We start from the raw sequence: 20,749 nt of genomic DNA, 5'->3' as shown, positions 1-20,749 counted from the left end.
ATACTGCGACAGGAAGCTGGCCACCACACCCTAATCTTTTCTTATGCAGATGGAGTCTCTACTTGGCCAGCACCATGTTGTCTGCTCATTACTGTGCACATGGTTGACAAGGAAGAGGAAAGATGGAGCCTCCATGATGGACATGCCTAGCCCCCAGGTAGCCTTTTCCTATTGGCATAGCCGCTGGCATTCGCCACTGCAAGCTTCCAGCTTCCTTATCTATGTCTGTGGCTTGATTTTACAGGTTGCTCTTTGTTAGAAATTATTTTGGGGCTGCTTTTCATTAAAAGGAAAACCTTACCGAGGACTTTCTTACTGTCACTACCTGCCTAAATAATTTTTTTTAACTCCTGCATCAATAATATTATATTTTGAAAATATGGTTTGTGTATGTGTGTGTACATATATATAAGGATATATACAAACATGTATACACAGACCACACTTTTTTTTACCCATTTATCCTTTCTATGATAGACACTTAGGTGGTTTTTGTATCTTGCCTATTATGCATGATGCTGCTATGAACATAAGGGTACAGATATCTATCTCTTTGAGATAATGATTACTATTACTATTATGTTTCTAGAAAGAGCCGTTTGTTATCAAGTGTAAGTCTCTCCATATATAGAACTGAAAAGATTCTCAATAATCAGTTAGAATTTTCAGATATCTACTTGTGCTGTGATGGTGTTGTTTTGTACATCTGGAAGAATCCTGAGGCAGAAGGGGGGTTGCAAGAATTAAAACCAGGCAGTTGCTGCTGCTGCAAACACTCTTAATTACCTCACAACCTATCTGCTCAAGTTAAAAATCACAATGGCTTTTTATGTTTTTTATCATTCCAGGGTCAACTTAGTTTACTAAAATCAAGCTGCTTGTCATCTTCCAGAATAGTACACGAGACTATAATATATGCTCTTTCCACCTACTTCAAAAGCCCTATGACCTATATTTTTTTAATCCTTAAATGTACCAACTCACACAAAAGCACTCTTTAAAAAAAATTATTCTTTCAGGATTGTCCCTTTAAAAATAGTAGTGTCTGTAGAAATGTCATATCAAAAGAAATTGCTCAGAGATAGAAGTACTTAGCTTTTTTATTATTATATTAGAGGAGATTTGCTGATCTGAGAATGGAAAAAGGACTGATACTCAATAAAAATACCATGGTGCCAAAAGGGAGATGTATTTACTTTCTTTATTCGTTTATGTTATAAAAATTTCAGCCGGGCGCGGTGGCTCAAGCCTGTAATCCCAGCACTTTGGGAGGCCGAGACGGGTGGATCACGAGGTCAGGAGATCGAGACCATCCTGGCTAACACGGTGAAACCCCGTCTCCACTAAAAAATACAAAAAACTAGCCGGGCGTGGTGGCGGGCGCCTGTAGTCCCAGCTACTCGGGAGGCTGAGGCGGGAGAATGGCGTGAATCTGGGAGGCGGAGCTTGCAGTGAGCTGAGATCCGGCCACGGCACTCCAGCCTGGGCGACAGAGCAAGACTCTGACTCAAAAAAAGAAAAAAAAAAAAAAAATTCACTTCATTTTTTCTGTTTGTTTGAAAACACCTTTATTTTGCCTTTTTTTTTTTTTTTTTTTTTTTTTTTAAGACGAGAGTCTCGCTCTGTTGCCAGGCTGGAGTGCAGTGGCACCATCTCGGCTCACTGCAACCTCTGCTTCCCAGGTTCAAGTGATTCTCCTGCCTCAGCCTCCCAGGTAACTGGGACTAGAGGCGTAAGCCACCACACCCAGCTAATTTTTGTATTTTTAGTAGAGATGGAGTTTCACTATCTTGGCCAGGATGGTCTCGATCTCCTGACCTCATGATGTGCCCGCCTTGGCCTCCCAAAGTGCTGGGATTACAGGTATGAGCCATCGTGCCCATCCTTGCCTTCATTTTTTAAGAAACTTCAACTTTTAAGTTCAGGGGTACATGTGTAGTTTCATTACATGGGCACATCGTGTGATGCTGAGGTTTGGGATACAATTGATCCCAACACCCAGGTAGTAAGCACAGGACCCAATAGGAAGTCTTTTAGCCCTTGGCCCTCATCCCACTCTCCTTTATATAGCAATACTCAGGGTCTTTATGTTAGTATATACTCAATGCTTAGCTCCCACTTACAAGTGAGAACAGGAGGAATTAGGTTTTCTGTTCCTGTGCTAATTTACTTAGGATAATGGTCTCCAGCTGCATCCATGTTGCTGCAAAGGACATAATTTTGTTCTTTTATATGACTTTGTAGTATTCCATTCACCTCATATTTTAAAATCTGAATAAGATTCTGTATTGACTGGAGCCTGGTTCTTTTTGCTTTTAAAAATGAAAACCCTCTTAGGGTTTTCATGCCAGTCTCCCCAGAATTGATCCCTAAAAGGAGCTAGAGTTAAGCCATTAAGTTGGCTAACTGGCATTCTTACTAGTCACTATGTAAAGTCATGGTCTCTGATGCGCAGTTGTCAACCACATGCCCTTTTAGAACTTCTTGCACTCTGAGTTCTGAGAAGGTGCTGTGTTCTCACTTTTCTCTAGGCCTTTGCACAGCCTCCTTTTGTATAAAAACCTTAAGTCTGATATTTTGATGAGTCCTCTTTCTATTACCCTGTGACTCACCTTATGCCCAGATGTTGATGGCCCTTAGCCCCACCTTTTCCCACCATCTCAGTGAGAATCCTACTGTTCCCTTCTCCAAAGTGTCCTCAAAGTGTAGGAGGTCTACAAAAGGGTGACTCATGTGCCCATCAGCCAGTTGCCCAGTTTCATTCTCCCCCGAATGTCTTCCATGTTTCCTACCCTTGCTCTAGCTCTCATTCCTTAGGACCTGGGAACTACTGAGAGCAGTCCCCACTGCAGATGATGCCAGTTGCATGAATGCCAAAGTTCTTGCCAAGAATGCTGGTGTTGAACTACATGAATGGGAAAGAGAGGGATGCTGGCTTCCCTGATGAAATAGAAGAATGTTCCTCTCCCTCTAATGCGGTACCCTACTTTGTCACTGAGCCCCAAAGAAAACAGTTCTTTCATCTGCCTTGAGCAAGACCTCAAGCAAGAGCACACACATCTTTCTCCAACTATAAGGAACAGTTCTTCCTCATCAGAATAGTCTAAGTCTAGTCATTAAAAAATATATTGTTTTAAGTTCTCACTTTACCAACAGCCTATTTTCCTTCTAAGTGGTCCCCCAGTCACACAGCCACAAACATATCCATTTTATAAAAAAGGCTCTACTCTATGTAACCCCTTTCCTAGACCCACAGCACTGAGCAGACATAAGAGCAGATGCATACAATACAGTATTGGAAGCAAGTATCTTGTTAATCTCTCAACAATACACATAAAATGTCATTTAAATTCTTTCTTCATTTTTCCTGATCACTTTAGACCTATACTGAGTCAGCACTTGGGAATCCTCTCTTATCTCGCCCAGCTACCCTTTCCTACCCTTCTGCTCCTGGCTTGCTGTTTCCCTTCTCTCCGATCAAAGTCATAGATACATTTCTTCCTAGTTCCTCCATAGGTGCAGGCACTTTTCATAGCTGGGCATCTACAATCCAAATATTCCCTTCTTACTTCCAGCAGTATGCATCAACGTACTATGCTAAAAGACTGTTTTTCTACCAGCACTGGAAGGAAGAAGGAAGGAAATGGAGACAGAAAATCCCTCATGTCACATGTATGTTCATCTAAAAAGTTCTGCACCAAAGATGCATGAAAATATCCAGATTTTAGAAGACAAAAGCTGCAGTCTAAAAATGTCAATTTCCTCAGTTTTGATATTTCTAAGATCACAGGGCCAGGATTCACGCTCAGGCTAACCTCAAGGGACCATAGGCATCCTCTGCCCTCCATAGACTCTATCAAGGATAGTTATCAAACATATTTGACCTAAGAATGGGATCTCTACCCTGAGATGATGACTTCGACTACATTATTTTGTTTGTTTGATTATTTTTATTTTTGTAGAGACAGGGTTTTGCTATGTTGCCCAAGCTAATCTTGAACTCCTGTTCTCAAGCGATCTTCCAGCCTCAGCCTCCTAAAGTGCTTGGATCACAAGTGTAAGCTGCCATGCCCAGTCAAAACACTCTTTTTAAAATTATTCTTATAGTTTAAGTTCTGGGATACATGTGCAGAACATCGAGGTTTGTTACATAGGTATACACGTGCCACGGTGGTTTGCTGCACCCATCAACCCGTCATCCGCATTAGGTATTTCTTCTAATGCTGTCCTTCCCCTAGCCCCCAAACCCCCCGACAGGCCCCAGTGGGTGATGTTCCCCTCCCTGTGTCCATGTGTTCTCATTGTTCACCTCCCACTTATGAGTGAGAACATGGGGTGTTTGGTTTTCTGTTCCCGTGTTAGTTTGCTGAGAATGATGGTTTCCAGCTTCATTTCTGAGTTAGATTCATTCAACTAAAAGTAACGGAGACCCAAAATATTAGTGACCTAAATAGAATAAGGATTGTTTTCTGTCTTATGTGAAATTCTAAAGTTACACATTTAAGGATGGATTGGTAGTTCTGAAAAGTCCTCGGTAACTCAGGTGCCTTTTAGGTCACTACCCCACCCACTCAGTATCTTAGCTCAAGATGACATATCCACATTACAAGTGGCTGTATGGAGAACAGATGAAAAAGAAGTTGCTTGCCACCTATCTCCCACAGTTCCTGAAAGCTGCCACACAGCATTCTACTTACATCTTGTTGCTCAACGTAAGGCCATTCCTGGCTGCAAGAAAGGTGGAGGGTGGAACACTGACTCTTTTTCTGGGCAGCCATATGCCTGCCTAAAATTCTATTTCTATGGCAGAATAGAGGGAGATTGACTATCAAGGGACAATTGGTAGTCTCTGCCACATTGTGCTCCTAACATTGCTACCTTTTTCTGTGCCAAAAATAGACTCTGGAGCCACCTAAAATAGAATGCTTTAAATTACATGTTTTTATAAAAAGTCTGCCATTCAGTATAACCATAGGCAAGTCACTCAGGGTTTTAACCTTCTGGCTCATTGTGATAGTAATGTTTACCCTGCCACCTTAAAAGACTGCTCTGAGGAATATTTGGGAGTAAACTGAGATTAAAAGGTGAAAGCAATTTTTGAAATGTGATATAAATAATTCTAGAAACAAAGTAGAATTAAAAGGACTAAAATATTTCTCTCTTAAAAATCTATTCTCTCATTCAAAATTATCTCCATTCTCTTTTGGGGTTCCTTAATGAATGTGGCAGATAAATGTCAAGAGAGCAAGGGACCAGCAAAGGAATTGGTCTAACATTAGGTGATTCGGGGTATTGGTCTATCAGAGAGAGAAAATAATTTCATAAAAATCACCAATATTTATGAAGACTCATAGCATCAACCTGTTGTCTCAACCTGCTTCCTATATTTCATTGTTATTATTGTATACAGGATTTGATTTTTATAATGTAAATTATTTTCCTTAGGCAAAATTTCAGATTCTAGCAATCTTGTTTGCAAAGGAAGCTACCGTTGGCCATTTAGGACAAGCAGAGCAGCTATAAAATCAGCTGGTAGGTTTTTTAAATAATTTTCTGGAGCACTAAATTTTGCTGTCATTGTTGCTTCTGTCACTGTTTGTTTAAAAGCAATGGAAAGATGGAAAGCACCTAGTAATTCTAGACTGCTTTAAGGGAGGGAACAAATCTAGGCAAAAGGAGTCTTGTTGGAGGTAACTTACGTAGATGCTACAGTTTTATTCCTGCTCTGCTGGAGGATCAGGTGGGGCACAGAGTGGACAGAGTCATCATATGAATTGAAAGACTTGGAAAAGCAAAGAGGATAATTCTGAAAATTGTCACAGAAGATCCCAGCTATACATATGCATGCTGTGTATACCTTCCATCCCTGCGGTGGCATCATACAAAGTCAAGCACACTGCTCAGATGCCCTCCAGGTAACATACCTATTAGTCGGAATATACTAGATTATAGTGCACTAACAAAAGAACCTGAAATTCTCAAGGACTGAACACAATAAAGGTTAATTTCTTTTCCATACTAAATATCTAACATGAGTCAAAGGAGATTATGCTTCACATAGTCACTCAAGGACACATGCTACCAGAATCTCTACCAACTTTTAGCTATAGCACCTGGAAAATAAAGTCCCTACAGTACTCACAAAAGAGATTTTTACCACCTCAGTCTATGTATAATACAATTCACTTCTGCGCATAGTACATTGGCTGGAACTAGTCACATGACCCCAATCTAAATACAAGGAAGCTAGATAACGCAGGCTAGTATATGGAATATTTGGGGTGACTTGTCTACGCTCTAGTGATGATTAAATTATCTAAGAAATACTTCCCGCCCCACTTTTTCCTCATGCATTCTGACAATGGCAGGTTTTATTATGAGGAACTTTCTTTGGTAGGTGGAAAAACAGATCTTGGTCTTTTAGCACAATTCCCTCTACACAAAGATGTGTGTGCACATATGCACACAGAGGAGTAAAAATTCACTGTTGAGAGCATGGAGAGGCACATATATTTATTCTAAAATGGGCTGGATTTTATTCTCCTAAGAGTGGGTGGTAGAAAGGCATAGTGGTAAAAGTGCAGACACTAGAACCAGACACCTTGAGTTTGAATTTCAGCTACCCTGTTTACCAGCCATGTGGCCTTGGTAAAGATACTTGAATTGTCTGTGTCACAGTTTCCTTATCTCTAAAACAGAGATGATTATAGAACTTTTTTAGGGTTGTGAGGATTAAATAAATTTAAATGACACATACAAAGAGCTTAGCATTAAGCTTGGCATTTATATCTTAAATAAAAGACAACTCATTCTTTAGTTTCTAACTTTCTAATGCATCTACTTGGATTAATTATTCATTGTACAGTTTGCTTATCTTTTTCTTCCACTTTCTTCCTAAGACTCTGTTTCTCCAGTCTCCCCAGTTGGTCCCGCTTTTCTCGGTGAAGGAATCAAATAGAATTTATATAAAATTTTTAAAAACACATCATGTTGATATTGAATAGTAATTGTGCCCTTCAGTCCGTGGATGCTTCTCATCCACTGAGTCAATCTGTCTAGCAAAGTTTATGTGTCTGAAGTAATATGAGGGATGCTGAAGTCTCCTTGCATAGTCTGGAATTGATGCTTTGCTACTTACTATGACATTGGTCACTTTAATGTACTTCCCTGACCCTTATTTCTTTATTTGTAATGTACAGATAATGATAATATGTACATCATACGGCTGGTGAGAGCATTCAGTGGTACAATGCATATAAACATTGAGCACAGTGATTGGTACAGACTAAGTGCTCAATCAATGTTTATACTATGCAGCGTGAGGACAATAACACTTTCCTCAAAGGATATGCACAAACTTAAGATGTGAACGCACAATGAACTGTTACTTCTGTACTTTATATGTGTGTGTGTATGTCTCTGTGTGTGTGTGCATTATATATTATACTCTTTCCTAAAACACAAAGATGTAAAATCAACTGGCATCTGCATTTTGTACTGTGCATAACTACTGGCCCATCAGTAGATTACTATCCTTTCAGCATAGCCCACATGAAGCATCAGTATATTGTTAATCACTTGGATGCACACATCATTCTCAGTGCTTTAGGCTAGAAACCTGCCAACCAGCATCAAAACACAATCAAATTTGTAAGTATTTATTGAATGCCTATTCTATGCAGGTTCCAAATGCTATCAAGCCTAGGAAATATTTTTAGCTTCATGCATTATCAGTTGACTGATATCAAATGTACTGACTTCTTACTAGAACATCATCATGGAATATTCTGAGTGCCATTACCTGCTTTTAAAAGAGCTCCTATCAGGAGCACTCGATGCCATTTCCTCCATCTTGCTCTAAGGAAAGAAAATACAGTACAGATGGACAGCTGATTTTGTTTTGTTTTTCTAGTGTCTCATCTGATGAAATAGAGTTCCATCTGACTGCCTCAATGGATGACAATAAGAAGTTTACCTGCTAATATGAAGATTGAATCTCACTGAAAAATATACAGTACATTATTGTGTCTTCATATTAATAAACATTGGCAACCAGTGGGCTTCTTATTTTATTATTTTTTATAGTTACATTAGTTCACCTAATCTGGGAATGTGTAATGCACATGTGCCAGACATTAGACCAGTAAGCACATCTTGTGACCACTGCAAATTTGCTTATTAGCTGGCAAGTTCTACATCAGTGCTGTCCGATAGAAACATAATGTGAAACACTTATGTGATTTAAAATCTCGTGGTAGTCACATTTTAAAGGCCAAAATAAAAAGGAATAGGTGAGATCTTAATAACAATTTTTTAAGCCTAATACATCCAAAATATTGTCATTTCAAATATAATCAAGATAAAAATTATTAATGGGATATATTATATGCTTTATTTTGTCTTCGAAACCCAGTGTGTATTTTACACTTACACTATATCTTAATTTGGACTAACTGAATTTCAAGTGCTAATAGCCATCTGTGGTTGGTGGCTACCACATTGGACAGTGAAATGCTATACTACCATTGTTGTATAGCAAAATCTTCCAGCAATTTAAGACATTGGTTTACCAGAATTCACAAAAGAAGTCAGCTGTGCATTTAAAGTAGAATGCGATGAGTGTTACCACTGAGGTAGGAACTGGGAACTAAGGAAGCATAAAACAGAAAGTGCTGAACTGAGAGTGGGGCGTTGGAGGCTGAGTAAGGCAGGGTGAGTGAATGTCTCCTAGAAGTTATCTCTAAATGGAGTTTTGAAGTACTTGTAGGAGTAGCTTAGGTGAAAAGAAGAGGAGAAATATGTATCAGGCAGAGGGATTAGAACCTTATTTCCTTCAAAGAAGAAGCAAAAAGAATACATGTGATTTTGAGGTGGTGGGAGGTGCTTTAAGCCAATAAAGGTGAATTTGACATAGGACTTCCCTAAATAATGTTCATTCATTTGTTAAATATTTAGTTATATATCACTGTATTAAAGCCCAAGAGTTACTTTTATATGGAAAGAAGAAAAAAGCCCAAGAGAGTTTTATTTCTAGAGAAAATATTTTGTAGAAATAAAGGAAGGTGTATCAGCCAGTTTCTAGTCAGGAAAACAGAAATCACACCTGATATGCAAATAGGGGAAATTCAGGGAATTCATTAATTCAGAGATTTGGCTGCTCAAGTATTACATTGCTGAAAAGCCAGACAGGGAATATGAGGCAATCAGAGGTAAGTAATAGTGAGAAGCTCCATTTATCCGCAGGATTGGAGGGACATAGGTGGGGTTCCCAAGCCAGAAGGTGAGACCACCTAGCAGAAGCTCAAACCACAGCTGGGGTTTCCTCACAAAAGCTGGGACCACCAAGGGAGGAGCTGTCCGATGGGACCTGGAGCCAGGGAGATCATGCAGTCACTACCAGGAAGGGAAGCAGAATGTAAAAGGTAGAGAGAAATACTCCAACTTCTTCCTTGCACTCACTTTCCAATCTCCATTCACAATGGCAAAAGCCTGCTAATGCAGCAGAGTGGGAAAAGCAGCCTACCAAAGTCCTTTGTCCCACAAAACAGAGCGCATAACCAAGGAAAAACAAGGAACATATTTGATAGCAAGCAGGCTATGGACCAACACAACATAGAAAGAAATGATGAGTGATTTTTTTTTTTTCATTTGGTTCAACAGAAGTATTTCAGTAACTATTATGTAATAGAAATTCTATTTCTTTCAGGGAATTCAAAGGTGAATAAAAAAGAACTCTAAATTTTTACCAATAAAGTATTTCAAAAACCTCAATGAGAGTAATGGCATTAACTAGCAAATACACTAATGAGATGAGCTAGCCATAAGAGGCTTACAGTTGAGAGAAAGATCTGGAGTCCTCTTGACAGGCCAAGTTCAGGGCTGTTTGTGGGACTCTCTGACCTAACTGCAGGTGGAAATATAAATATGGGCATTTAGAATATTGGCACAAACTTTGGATGATTTCTGTCTTGGGGTCTCTCCAATTAATGGGATTGAGGAGAACTGTAGACCACTGAGGTCACCATGGCTTATGTATAGCCCCCGGCTTTGGAGTCAAATCGACCTGAATACGAACCCCAGCTTTGCTACTTACAGGTTGCATTTATCCTCAGTTTATCTCATCTTTCAAAGAAGAAGAATAGTAACTTCTTTAAAAGGTTATTGTAGGCTGGGTGCAGTTGCTCATGCCTGTAATCTCAGTACTTTGGGAGGCGGAGGGTAGTGGATCACTTGAGGCCAGGAGTTTGAGACTAGCCTGGCCAACATGGTGAAACCTTGTCTCTACAAAAATAAATAAAAAATTTTTGCTGGGTATGGTGGCACACACCTGGATTCCAGCTACTTGGGAGGCTGAGGTATGAGCATCGCTTGAGTCTGGAAAGTGGAGGGTTGCAGTGAGCCAAAATCACACAACTGTACTCAAGCCTGGGTGACACAGTGAGACTTTGTCTAAAACAAAAAGGTTATTGTGTTACTGTGCATATTGCATATGAACTTATATTTAACATGTTCAGTTAAATGCTTGTTTAATTTTCCAATGTGTTCTTCTAGCTCACAGCACAGACAAAACCGATTCACTGAAATCATGGAATTGCAGTAAAAAACGAACCTAATTAATGTAAGTCAAGTGGAGGACTGGAGTTATTATTCAAATCAGTCTCCCTGAAAACTAAGAGGCTAGAGTTTTATGAATAATTTGGTCGGAAGGGGACTAGGGAGTGGGTGCTGCTGATTGGTTGGGAAACAAAATAGTAAGATTGTGGAAAACTGTCCTCCTTCATTGAGTTTGCTTCTGGGTGCAGGCCACACGACCAGTTGAGTCATGAAGCATGTGTCCAAGTGGAGTCAGTTTGTTGTCAGAATGCAAAAGCCTGAAAAACATCTCAAAAGATCAACTGTAGGCTCTACAAGAGTGATGTTATCTATAGGAGCAATTGGGGAAGTCACAAATCTTGTGACCTCTGGCCACATGACTCCTGAACTAGTAAGGGATTATAAAAACCATGCCTATACATTATCAGAATTCAGGTCCCTCCCACAATCCTAATCTCATAGCATTTTATTTGTTCAGAAAGGCCATTTTCAGTCCCTGAGCAAGGAGGGGGTTAGTTTTAGGGTAGGACTATTATCCTTGTTTTAGTTAAACTATAAACTAAATTCCTGCCTCTAAACTAAAGAGCCATCCTTGACTCTTTTCCTCCTCTCACACTCAACATCTATCCATCAGAAAATTTTGTTAGTTCTACTTTGAAAATGCATCCAATGTCAGAGCATATCTCATTACCTCCATAGCTACCACACTAGTTTGAACTATAAACTAAAGTCCTTGGCCTATGCCCAGGAACGAGTGAGGACAGGCAGCCTGTGAGGCTAGAGGCGAGATGGAGTTAGCCATGCTAGATTTATCTCACTGTCATAACCTTTGCAAAAGCAGTTTCACCTGGGACATAGGAGGTACTCAATGAAAAAGAAGCTATTAATATTAATATTTTTAAAATGAATTTAAGGAACTAATATTACGTACACATTAGTCATTAAAACAAAGTAGTTCATTTACATTCACACAAATAAATCTTGTGATTATACATAGGTAATATGAAAGACTTTGTTTTGTTTCATAATACAAGGTATTACCAATAGATACAGTAATGTTAGCATTCCTTTGGAAAAACTGAAAGGATTTATAATTTTCCAAGAATCATTAGCATTTTTATTTAATATACATAATATAACATTTGATTATTCATTCTATAACTTGGAAATATGCTTGCTTACCAATTACTGACAGATTTCAAAATATTTCTACACTCACAATATTCATTTACATAAATATTGATCTGGTACTTACAATGTCTACTACTATGCTAAGTGTTGCCTTTGTCAAACATATTTTATAAAATCATAATCCTAGATGAATCCAACTTTTGGTCGCCCACGTGCCTGAACCCCTGCTGTTAACAGGCAAAGTGTGGTAGGTACAGATCTATACCTACCACCTTCCTCTACCCACCAGCATCTGCAATCACCTCCCCTCCCCACCCACCATTATCTACACCAACCACCCCTCCCAACCTACCAGCATCTGCACCCACCACACCACCCACCCACCACCATGTACACTCACTATACCTTCCAGTCATCACCATCTGCACCCATCACTCCACCCTATCCACAAGCAACTGCACCCACCACATTTCCCCACCTACCAGCATCTTCACTCACCACCTCTCCACCCACGAGCATCTGCACCCACAATCCCTACCCACCCACCAGTGTCTGCACCCATCACATTTGCCCACTTGCTAGCATCTGCAGCATCAAGCTCTGCCTTCTTGCCTAATATGGGATGAGCTCTCCATGGTTCTGCCTAAAGACAATGCTTCCACTCCTCTTTTATAACCCATTTTCTTTTACCTCTTCAAGTACACTTCAGAGCTTCTCTCTCCTTCTGATATCAACTTTTTCCACTTTACTCAATCATTCTCATCACCATACAAACATGTTTATTTCTTCCATCTTAAAGTTAAAAATCAAAAGAAAATTATCTGCGGCCAGGCACAGTGGCTCAGGCCTGTAATCCCAGCACTTTGGGAGGCCAAGGAGGGTTGGATGACTTGAGGTTAGGAGTTTGAGACCAGCCTGGCCAACATGGTGAAACCCCATCTCTACTAAAAATACAAACATTAGCCGGGCATGGTGGTGCATGCCTGTAGTCTCAGCTACTTGGGAGGCTGAGGCCAGAGAATGGCTTGAACCCGGGAGGCAGAGGTTGCAGTGAGTCAAGATTGTGCCATTGCACTCCAGCCTGGGTGATAGAGCAAGACTCCATCTCAAAATTAAAAAATAAAAATAAAACAAAAGAAAATTATCTTTACCCAACATCCACATTACCCAAATACCCATTTCTTTGTTGATCTTTGTTAAAAAAAAAAAAAAGGCTCTTGGAAAAAGTTATCTATATTCACTATGACTTATCTCCTCCAAATCACCTAAACACACACCAATCAGGCTTTTGTTTCTATCATTCCAAGGTAACTTTTATAGCCACGGACAGTAGTGAACTTTACACCACATATGCATTATGAAATTCGTGATCCTCATTGTACTTAACCTGTCAGCAGTATCTGACACAGGTGTCACTGGCTCCTCCCTGAGATGCTCTCTTTATTTGGCTTTTGGGACACCATATTCTCCTCATTCCTACTTTCCTCAATGGTCCTCCTCCGTCTCTTTTGGAAAGAGGAAAAAGAAACTTCATTATCTCCTGGATGTAGTACAAACAACTCAAGCTCAACACGTGCATACTAAACTCCATTTCCTTTCCCCAAACTTCGACATTTACAGCCATCTCCTTTCAGCTGATAGCAAGTTTATCCTTTCAGCCACTCAAACCAGAATCTTTAGAGCCATCCTTGACTCTTTTCCTCCTCTCACACTCAATATCTATCCATCAGAAAATTTTGTTAGTTCTACTTTCAAACTGCATCCAGAGTCAGAGCAAGTCTCATTACCTCCACAGCTACCACACTAGTCTGAACAAACATCATTTCTCACTTGGGTTATTGATAGCATCCATACGGGTCTTCCTGTTTCTTTGTTCCCCTACATTAGCAACACAGCAGTCAGAAGAATCCTTTTAGAACTAAATCAGATCATGTCACTCCTCTACTTAAAATCCTTCAATGGGTCCCATTACACATAGAGTAGAAACCAGAGGCCTTACATTGGTCTACAAGGTCCTACATTATTTGACTCCTGTTATCTCTTTGACACCATATTCTAATATTACTGCTGTTGTCCTTTTGCTCCAGTCACACTGTTTGATTAGTAAATATTTATTAAACAAAGCAATCCTAGTCTCCAAGGAGATCATAGTTTATTGGAGGAAACAAGAGCCTATAAATGGTTACACACAGAGGGTAGTGATTGTGGTTCTCCCTCACCTCCCATCCTAAACTTTGACAAGTGAAACTCCCCTGGATGTTGAAGGTTGAGGAATTTGCCAGGGTTCAGGGTGGTGTTGGAGGAGGCAGGGAGGAGGCAAGGACATTTCAGGCAGGAAGAACATTACATGCAAAGATCTAAATATATGAATCAGCAACATATTTATGGAATTACAAGTAAAGTACAAAGTTCTTGCTAAAACATCAAAAAATAAAGATTTGTGATTAGGGGGCCAGAATGTGGGAGGGAAAGAGAGACACAGTTCACACTTTAGACAGGAGCCAGATCATGAAATGCTTTCTCTTTGTTTCTTCCTTCACAGCTTTTGATATGCTCTTGGAGCAATTTATCAACCACATTTTTAACGCATCTCCTGAACAGGGTCAAAGCAATACTTGGAAAGGACTCTGAATTTCCTGATTTAAAGATACAAAAGAAAAATCTGGAGTCACATTTAATTTGAGAAGGTAAAGGAGTGGGTGTGCTACTGTATCAAATTTAATTTGTACAAAATCATCTCTGGTAACATTATTTTTTCTAATCTACTGCGTTTAGACTACTTTAGTAAAGCTTGATCTCCCTGTCTATCTAAACACTGATTCACTTACAGCAAGCTTCAGGCTAGCATTGGTCATATTAATACCCAACAAATCCACAAGGTGTTAGTTGCACATGATTTTGTATAAAAGGTGAACTGAGATTTCATTCAGTCTACAGCTCTTCCCAGGCAAGGCGGCCAACCACAGGTGAGTCTTGGCATCTACAGTTTTCAAGTGGTGACAGCTACTTTTGAAATTACAGATTTGTCAGGACATGGAGGACAAAACTAGAGCTTTTTACTAGTGTTGTGTAGGAAATTTATGCTTATCAACCTGGCTTGTAAAATATGGTTAATATAATGTAATCACTGTTAGCAAGTAACTGACTTTATAGACCAGCTCTGAAATGGTCTCTTCTGAAATAGTCTTATTTTAAACAAATGTGGGCAACAGCAAATATTTATGAGATTCTAAAAATGAAGACATAATTTTGTAGTATAGAATTTTCTTGGCCAGGAATGGTGGCTCATGCCTATAATCCCAGCACTTTGGGAGACCAAGGTCAGAGGATTGCTTGAGCCTGGAAGGTCGAAGCTGCAGTGATTCATGATTATACCACTGCACTCCAGCCTGGGCAACAGAGCAAGACCCTGTCTCAAGAAAAGAAAAGAATTTTATTTTTCTTTTCAGACAAAAATAGTCTTTAAAATAATAATGGAAGAACAAATATGATGATCACAATTACCTGCTTCAGAGTAATCACTTTATGACAGTTAGCAATAAGATTCTAATCTTTAAATATTCCTCTGCTTAAATCATTATATTGGAGTTTTGATCTGTAATATATTCCTACCCTGACTCAAAAATTGAAGGACAAGGAAAAATTTGTTCCAAGAAACAAAGACATAAGTAAAAATGCATAAGGAAGGAAAAAATACTCGTTGAAGCAAAATGTGATTGAGGAGGATGAGCAGACCAATTATTTTTGGTTTGGTCAGCTTACATAATGATTATCATTCTTTGGTTTCTCAGTTTCTAGTGGGCTTCGTTGTTTGCTTCCCAGACAAGGATGAAGACAGTCCAGTTTTGCTTCCTTTTCTGTTGCTGGAAAGCAATCTGCTGCAACAGCTGTGAGCTGACCAACATCACCATTGCAATAGAGAAAGAGGAATGTCGTTTCTGCATAAGCATCAACACCACTTGGTGTGCTGGCTACTGCTACACCAGGGTAGGTACCGTGCTTTGCTGGAAGTGAGGTCGTTGAAGGTCTGTATGAAACAGGTTTCATTAGCTTCCACTTCATCAGTATTTTATGTATTCTAAGTAACAGTCATGAGTCCTTTAGCCAAGACTGTCTGTGTTGTGATTGGGGTTAATGACCATGATATCAGTTAGCTATTTGGGCTTGGATTTGATTTGGGCAAATTTAGGAAAGCCTCAGATTTAATCTGATCAATTTGGTAATAGTCCAACTTGGCATTTACAGGAAAAACAGTAGTTCTATGTTATGTTTTTACATATAGAGAGATAAACATGGAAACATACATATATTTAATCATAAAGGACCTACAATATTCTCATAAAGGCAATTTCTTTAACTGATGCTACATCTTTGACACAAAAATAGTACCAAAATATGTCTCCAAGTCACATAAAAACACAGACAGCCACTTATAAAAATTGTCTTCCTGGCCCTCCTAAATACAAATGCCAACAAACGGACTGTGAACACAATCAATTCTTGCAGACTGTTAAAACAAAAATGAATCAGCAAACCCACTCCCTTCGTTATAGCATTGAGAAAACCAAGACATAGAGGCATCAGCTGCTAGTCTGAGTTTGCACAGTTTCCTTGCATTAATGCAAGTAAAGAAATAGTTTCCATGGTGCTTTCTTTTTTCCCTGCAGCACCCCTAATTATTTATGCAGAATTTCATTCTATAAACTAAAATTGAAAATGGCAACTTTTTAAATGAATGATACTGTATTTGATGGTAAATGAGTTTGATCAAACTCTATTTATTACATAATTTATTGCACCTTCTTGGGATATACATTTGGTAGGATGATATTAAACAGCAGCCCCAATTTCTTTACATAGTATAAATAATTCTTTCCACTGGAAAGAGCTACTACAAATAATTTCTACTTGGATTAAAAATTCTTATATGCAAACTGCATATCCTTTGAAACTAAGAAGCCTGCAAAGTATACAGCTTTTAAGGGAGAAAAAATGTCCACAACAAATTGGAATATTGAAAATCTTATGTGAGCCTTAGCAAACATGTTAAATTAAGCACGAACATTTAAAATTATATATTTTTGACCTTTTATAAATACATCAGGACAGCATGTTTTAAAATATTTTTTTCTGAGACACTGGATGTCTTTGTTTATGGTTTGTCATTAACATAGCTTTCAATTAAACATGAAAAGTCAACTTAAAATTCTGTCGCGTTTTTCATCATTTTTCTATGTTAAAATTCAAAGTTCCTTTACAGTTTGAAAAATAATTAATATTTTGATATCACCATAGGAAGTAAGAAAAGGAATTACTTGTATTTTCTGTAAGATTTCGAGAACAATTTAGAAATATAGATAGCATATAGGTCATTTATGAGGTCATGTTTTAATGGGTAAATGTTAGAGCAAGCAGTATTCAATTTCTGTCTCATTTTGACTAAGCTAAATAGGAACTTCCACAATACTGTAACCTCTCTTCTTAAACACCTCAGGATCTGGTGTATAAGGACCCAGCCAGGCCCAACATCCAGAAAACATGTACCTTCAAGGAAGTGGTATATGAGACAGTGAGAGTGCCCGGCTGTGCTCACCACGCAGACTCCTTGTATACATACCCAGTGGCCACCCAGTGTCACTGTGGCAAGTGTGACAGCGACAGCACTGACTGTACCGTGCGAGGCCTGGGGCCCAGCTACTGCTCCTTCAGTGAAATGAAAGAATAAAGAACAGTGGACATTTCTGGCCACATATCCTTGTCCTGAGGGACCAAGATATTCAAAAAGTCTATGTGTGTGCAATGTGCCCAGGGTATAAACCACTGGACTGGGGAATTGTCAGACTCTACTGATCCCTGGTCTAGTGGCAGAGGGAACCCTGGGAATTTAGAGTGCTAGGGGCCAGGACTCCATCACCATTCACCTCTATATTCCTAGGTCTGATTTCATAAGGTTTAGTCAGTCTTACCTCACAGACTTGTGCATAGTATCTTCTTTAAAAATCTTAGAAATGTTCTCAGGCCATGTCTTTCTCTTAGGAGGAAATGTAAGCCTAGAAGGAGGAAGCGGTAATGGGAGTGGGTGAAAGAACTAACTGCTGCAGTCTTCTGGTAGACTGGGCCCTCTAGAGCAAGGTCAGCATCTTCAGCATCGTAGCCTCAATGCCTAGCACTCTGCCTGGAACTTAGTGAGAAACACAAAATGGCTTCTTTAGATCAGAAAGGTCAAGGATAGGAAAATGCTGGAAGAGAATGTTTGAGGTAAGCTGATGAGGCTGCCCCCAGCCACACCAGTCCCATGAAAATAGTGGCATCAGTTCCACCTCGCCTCTCCTCCAGCACATGGAGTATTGAGACATGATGTATCTCTCTGAATTGTTCGGTACAGATGGGGAGTAACAGAGCTCAGGATTTCCAAGCTCTTACTACCAAGCCTGTTAGTTAAGGGCAAAGGAAATAAATTTTAATCTGGGGCTGTGGAAATTAGCCTGCCTCTATTCATTATTTAAACAAATTGATCACATGCGACTAGGCTCCTGCAAAACTTCTTTTTGAGATAAAGGAAGAAAACCAAACTATCTCACCCTGCCCTCCCTAGGATCCACTTCTTTGGAATGACAAAGGATTTGAAAGTAGGTTTGAAAGCAGTTTCGGCAATTTAATAAATATATGTAACTTGTCTACAAATATATTTGTATAAACAAATAGCTCCTTTAGAAAGAATTAGCCTTGGGGGATGGGGGAAACTGCTGTTTTCTAGAATCCTGTCTACATTAATCTTCTATTTTATCTGTCCATGTTCTCCCAAATCTGTGCTTTCTTTCAACAGGTTATATATTAAAACTATTTCATGAGTTGATTTCTTTTAAACATGTTAACTGTCTTAGTTATGCACTTGGTTTCACACTCATAGTGTTTAATTTATTTAAATCTTATTTTTTTAATAAAGATGCTAGCCACCAGGGTCACAGGTTTGGATTGTTTCATGTACAAACAGATGACTTAGATATCATGTATTTTATAATATTACTGGAATGAAATATTAAAATATAATTCCCAGTGTTTCTACAAATATTACCTTTCCTTATCTTTGGAGATATTAAAAATAATTTTGTTGGATTTCTGAAGTGTTTTGTCACTTAAATTTCCTGTCATTTTTTGAAGAATTTTTCTGATGTCATGGGGGAGAAGAAAAGCATAGAGAGAATCACAGAGTGGGTGGGGACACTAGAGTTTCTCTAGTTTACTTCTTGAATTTCTGAGATAGGAAAATTAAAGCCCAGTGATACTAAGTGACCCACCCAAGATCATCACTGTCTTAGTCCTTTTGGGCTGCTATGACAGAGTACCTTAGACTGGGTAATTAACAACAGAAATTTATTGTTCACAGTCTCTAGGCTGGGAAGTCCAAGATCAAGGTGCCAGCAGATTTGTTGGCTGGTGAGGGAGGGCCTGCTCCCTACTTCAACACTGGTGCCTTTTTGCTGCATCCTCATGTGTTGGAAACAGCAGAAAACTTCCTCAAGCCTCTTTTATAAGAGCACTAATCTCATATATAAGAGCTCCATTTTCATGATCTAATCACCTCCTAATGCCCCATTTCTTAATACCACCACAATAAGGATCAGGGTTCCACATGAATCTTGGAGGAACATAAACATTCAGACCACAGCAATCACAAAGACTGTTCGTGGCAGAGCCAGGATTAGAATCCTAGCCTCCTTGCTCTTAACCCAGCTCTCCTTTGACTACTCCACCATAAGAAGAAGTCATTTTGGTAAGGATTGAAGCAAAACCACAGATATTATTATAATAATCATCTCTGTCCATTCTAATCTGGTATTGGGCGTGGCTTATAGCAATGCACTGAAATTAGGGCTATATTAACAATGCTGAATAAGATGCTTTAAATTATAGCCTTTTCCTTCTTCCTGTAGTTTTGCAGACCAAAATAATAAACAGTCACATTAGAGAGAGTAGAGGGCAATGGCTTCAGATTTATGTTGTCTCAATCATCTTAAACAGATGTGTCATTTCGAACAAGTTACTTAAATTCTCTGGACTTCAGTTTCCTCAACTGTAAAATGGGGATAATAATATTTCCTGCTTTAGAGGTTTGTATTCATGATTAATGAAATAATAGATATAAGGGGCTTAGAACAGTACTTGGCACATAGTAATTCCTCAATAAATATTAGTTGATGGTTATCCCTTAAGAGAGACAATGCAGTGAAATAGTCAAGTCAGATTTAAGTTAAGGACAACCCAGCTCATACTCTTTCTGGTCTGAGCAAACTAGTTAACCTCTTTGGGTCTCACTTTTCTCACTTTTAAAATAGAGTAAAAATGGTAACTATCTCGCCTAATTGCTGTGCAGATTTAAAAAAATAATGCAGGTAAAGCACTTAGAAGGCCAACAGAGCTATAATCCTGCTGGAGAGAGATCCCTTTACCACTTAGTTCAAAAGGCCAAGGTCAAAATGCTAGTAAAAAAGCAGAAATTTCTTCTTATGGCACTCCCATGCCAAATAGGAGTACACTCCTTTCTAAAGCAGCAAGAACGAAAACCTGTGAACCCTCCAGGTCAAGGCCAAGAAAAGGTCCATCTCCATGGGCTGCCATTTTAGTTGAAGTCCGATAATCCCTTCTCAGAACTAAGGTGGACATCTCCTGGATCTGGGCCGTCCTCACATGACTTTAAGAATTGTATGTCTAGGCTGGGTATGGTGGCTTATGCCTATATTCCCAGCACTTTGGGAGGCCGAGGCGGGCAGATCACCAGGTCAGGAGTTCAAGACCAGCCTGACCAACATGGTGAAACTCAGTCTCTACTAAAAATACAAAAATTAGCTGGACGTGGTGGAACATGTCTGTAATCCCAGCTACTCAGGAAGTTGAGGCAGGAGAATCACTTGAACCCGGGAGGCAGAGGTTGCAGTGAGCCGAGATCATGCCATTGTACTCCAGCCTGGAAGACAGAGTGAGACTCTATCTCAAAAAAAAAAAAAAAAAAAAAAAATTGTATGTC

General features: G+C 39.3%; 1 protein-coding gene across 2 annotated transcripts; it reads left to right on the top strand.

Moving 5' to 3' along the window:
* Window positions 1–14,663: 14,663 nt before the first annotated feature.
* Window positions 14,664–18,923, top strand: FSHB (follicle stimulating hormone subunit beta). 2 transcript variants are annotated; one of them, XM_025358363.1, is made up of 3 exons: window positions 14,664–14,690; window positions 15,547–15,711; window positions 17,219–18,923. In XM_025358363.1, the coding sequence occupies exons 2-3, from the start codon at window positions 15,553–15,555 to the stop codon at window positions 17,447–17,449; spliced, it is 390 nt and encodes a 129-aa protein (XP_025214148.1). In that variant the 5' UTR covers window positions 14,664–14,690; window positions 15,547–15,552; the 3' UTR covers window positions 17,450–18,923. The 2 variants fall into 2 exon arrangements, with proteins under 2 accessions (XP_025214148.1, XP_025214147.1); XM_025358362.1 differs by having other exon boundaries at window positions 14,664–14,720.
* Window positions 18,924–20,749: the final 1,826 nt, after the last annotated feature.

Source organism: Theropithecus gelada, chromosome 14 (assembly GCF_003255815.1).
Source record: "Theropithecus gelada isolate Dixy chromosome 14, Tgel_1.0, whole genome shotgun sequence".
Lineage (NCBI taxonomy): Eukaryota > Metazoa > Chordata > Mammalia > Primates > Cercopithecidae > Theropithecus > Theropithecus gelada.
The sequence above is the reverse complement of the archived record's forward strand: the minus strand, read 5'-3'. Positions and strand labels throughout refer to the sequence as shown.

Excerpts from the sequence above, each read along its gene's own strand:
- FSHB (XM_025358363.1), top strand. The coding sequence starts at position 15,553 with ATGAAGACAGTCCAGTTTTGCTTCCTTTTCTGTTGCTGGAAAGCAATC. Across the intron at positions 15,712-17,218 it reads CTGGCTACTGCTACACCAGG|GATCTGGTGTATAAGGACCC; the intron begins GTAGGTACCGTG and ends TAAACACCTCAG.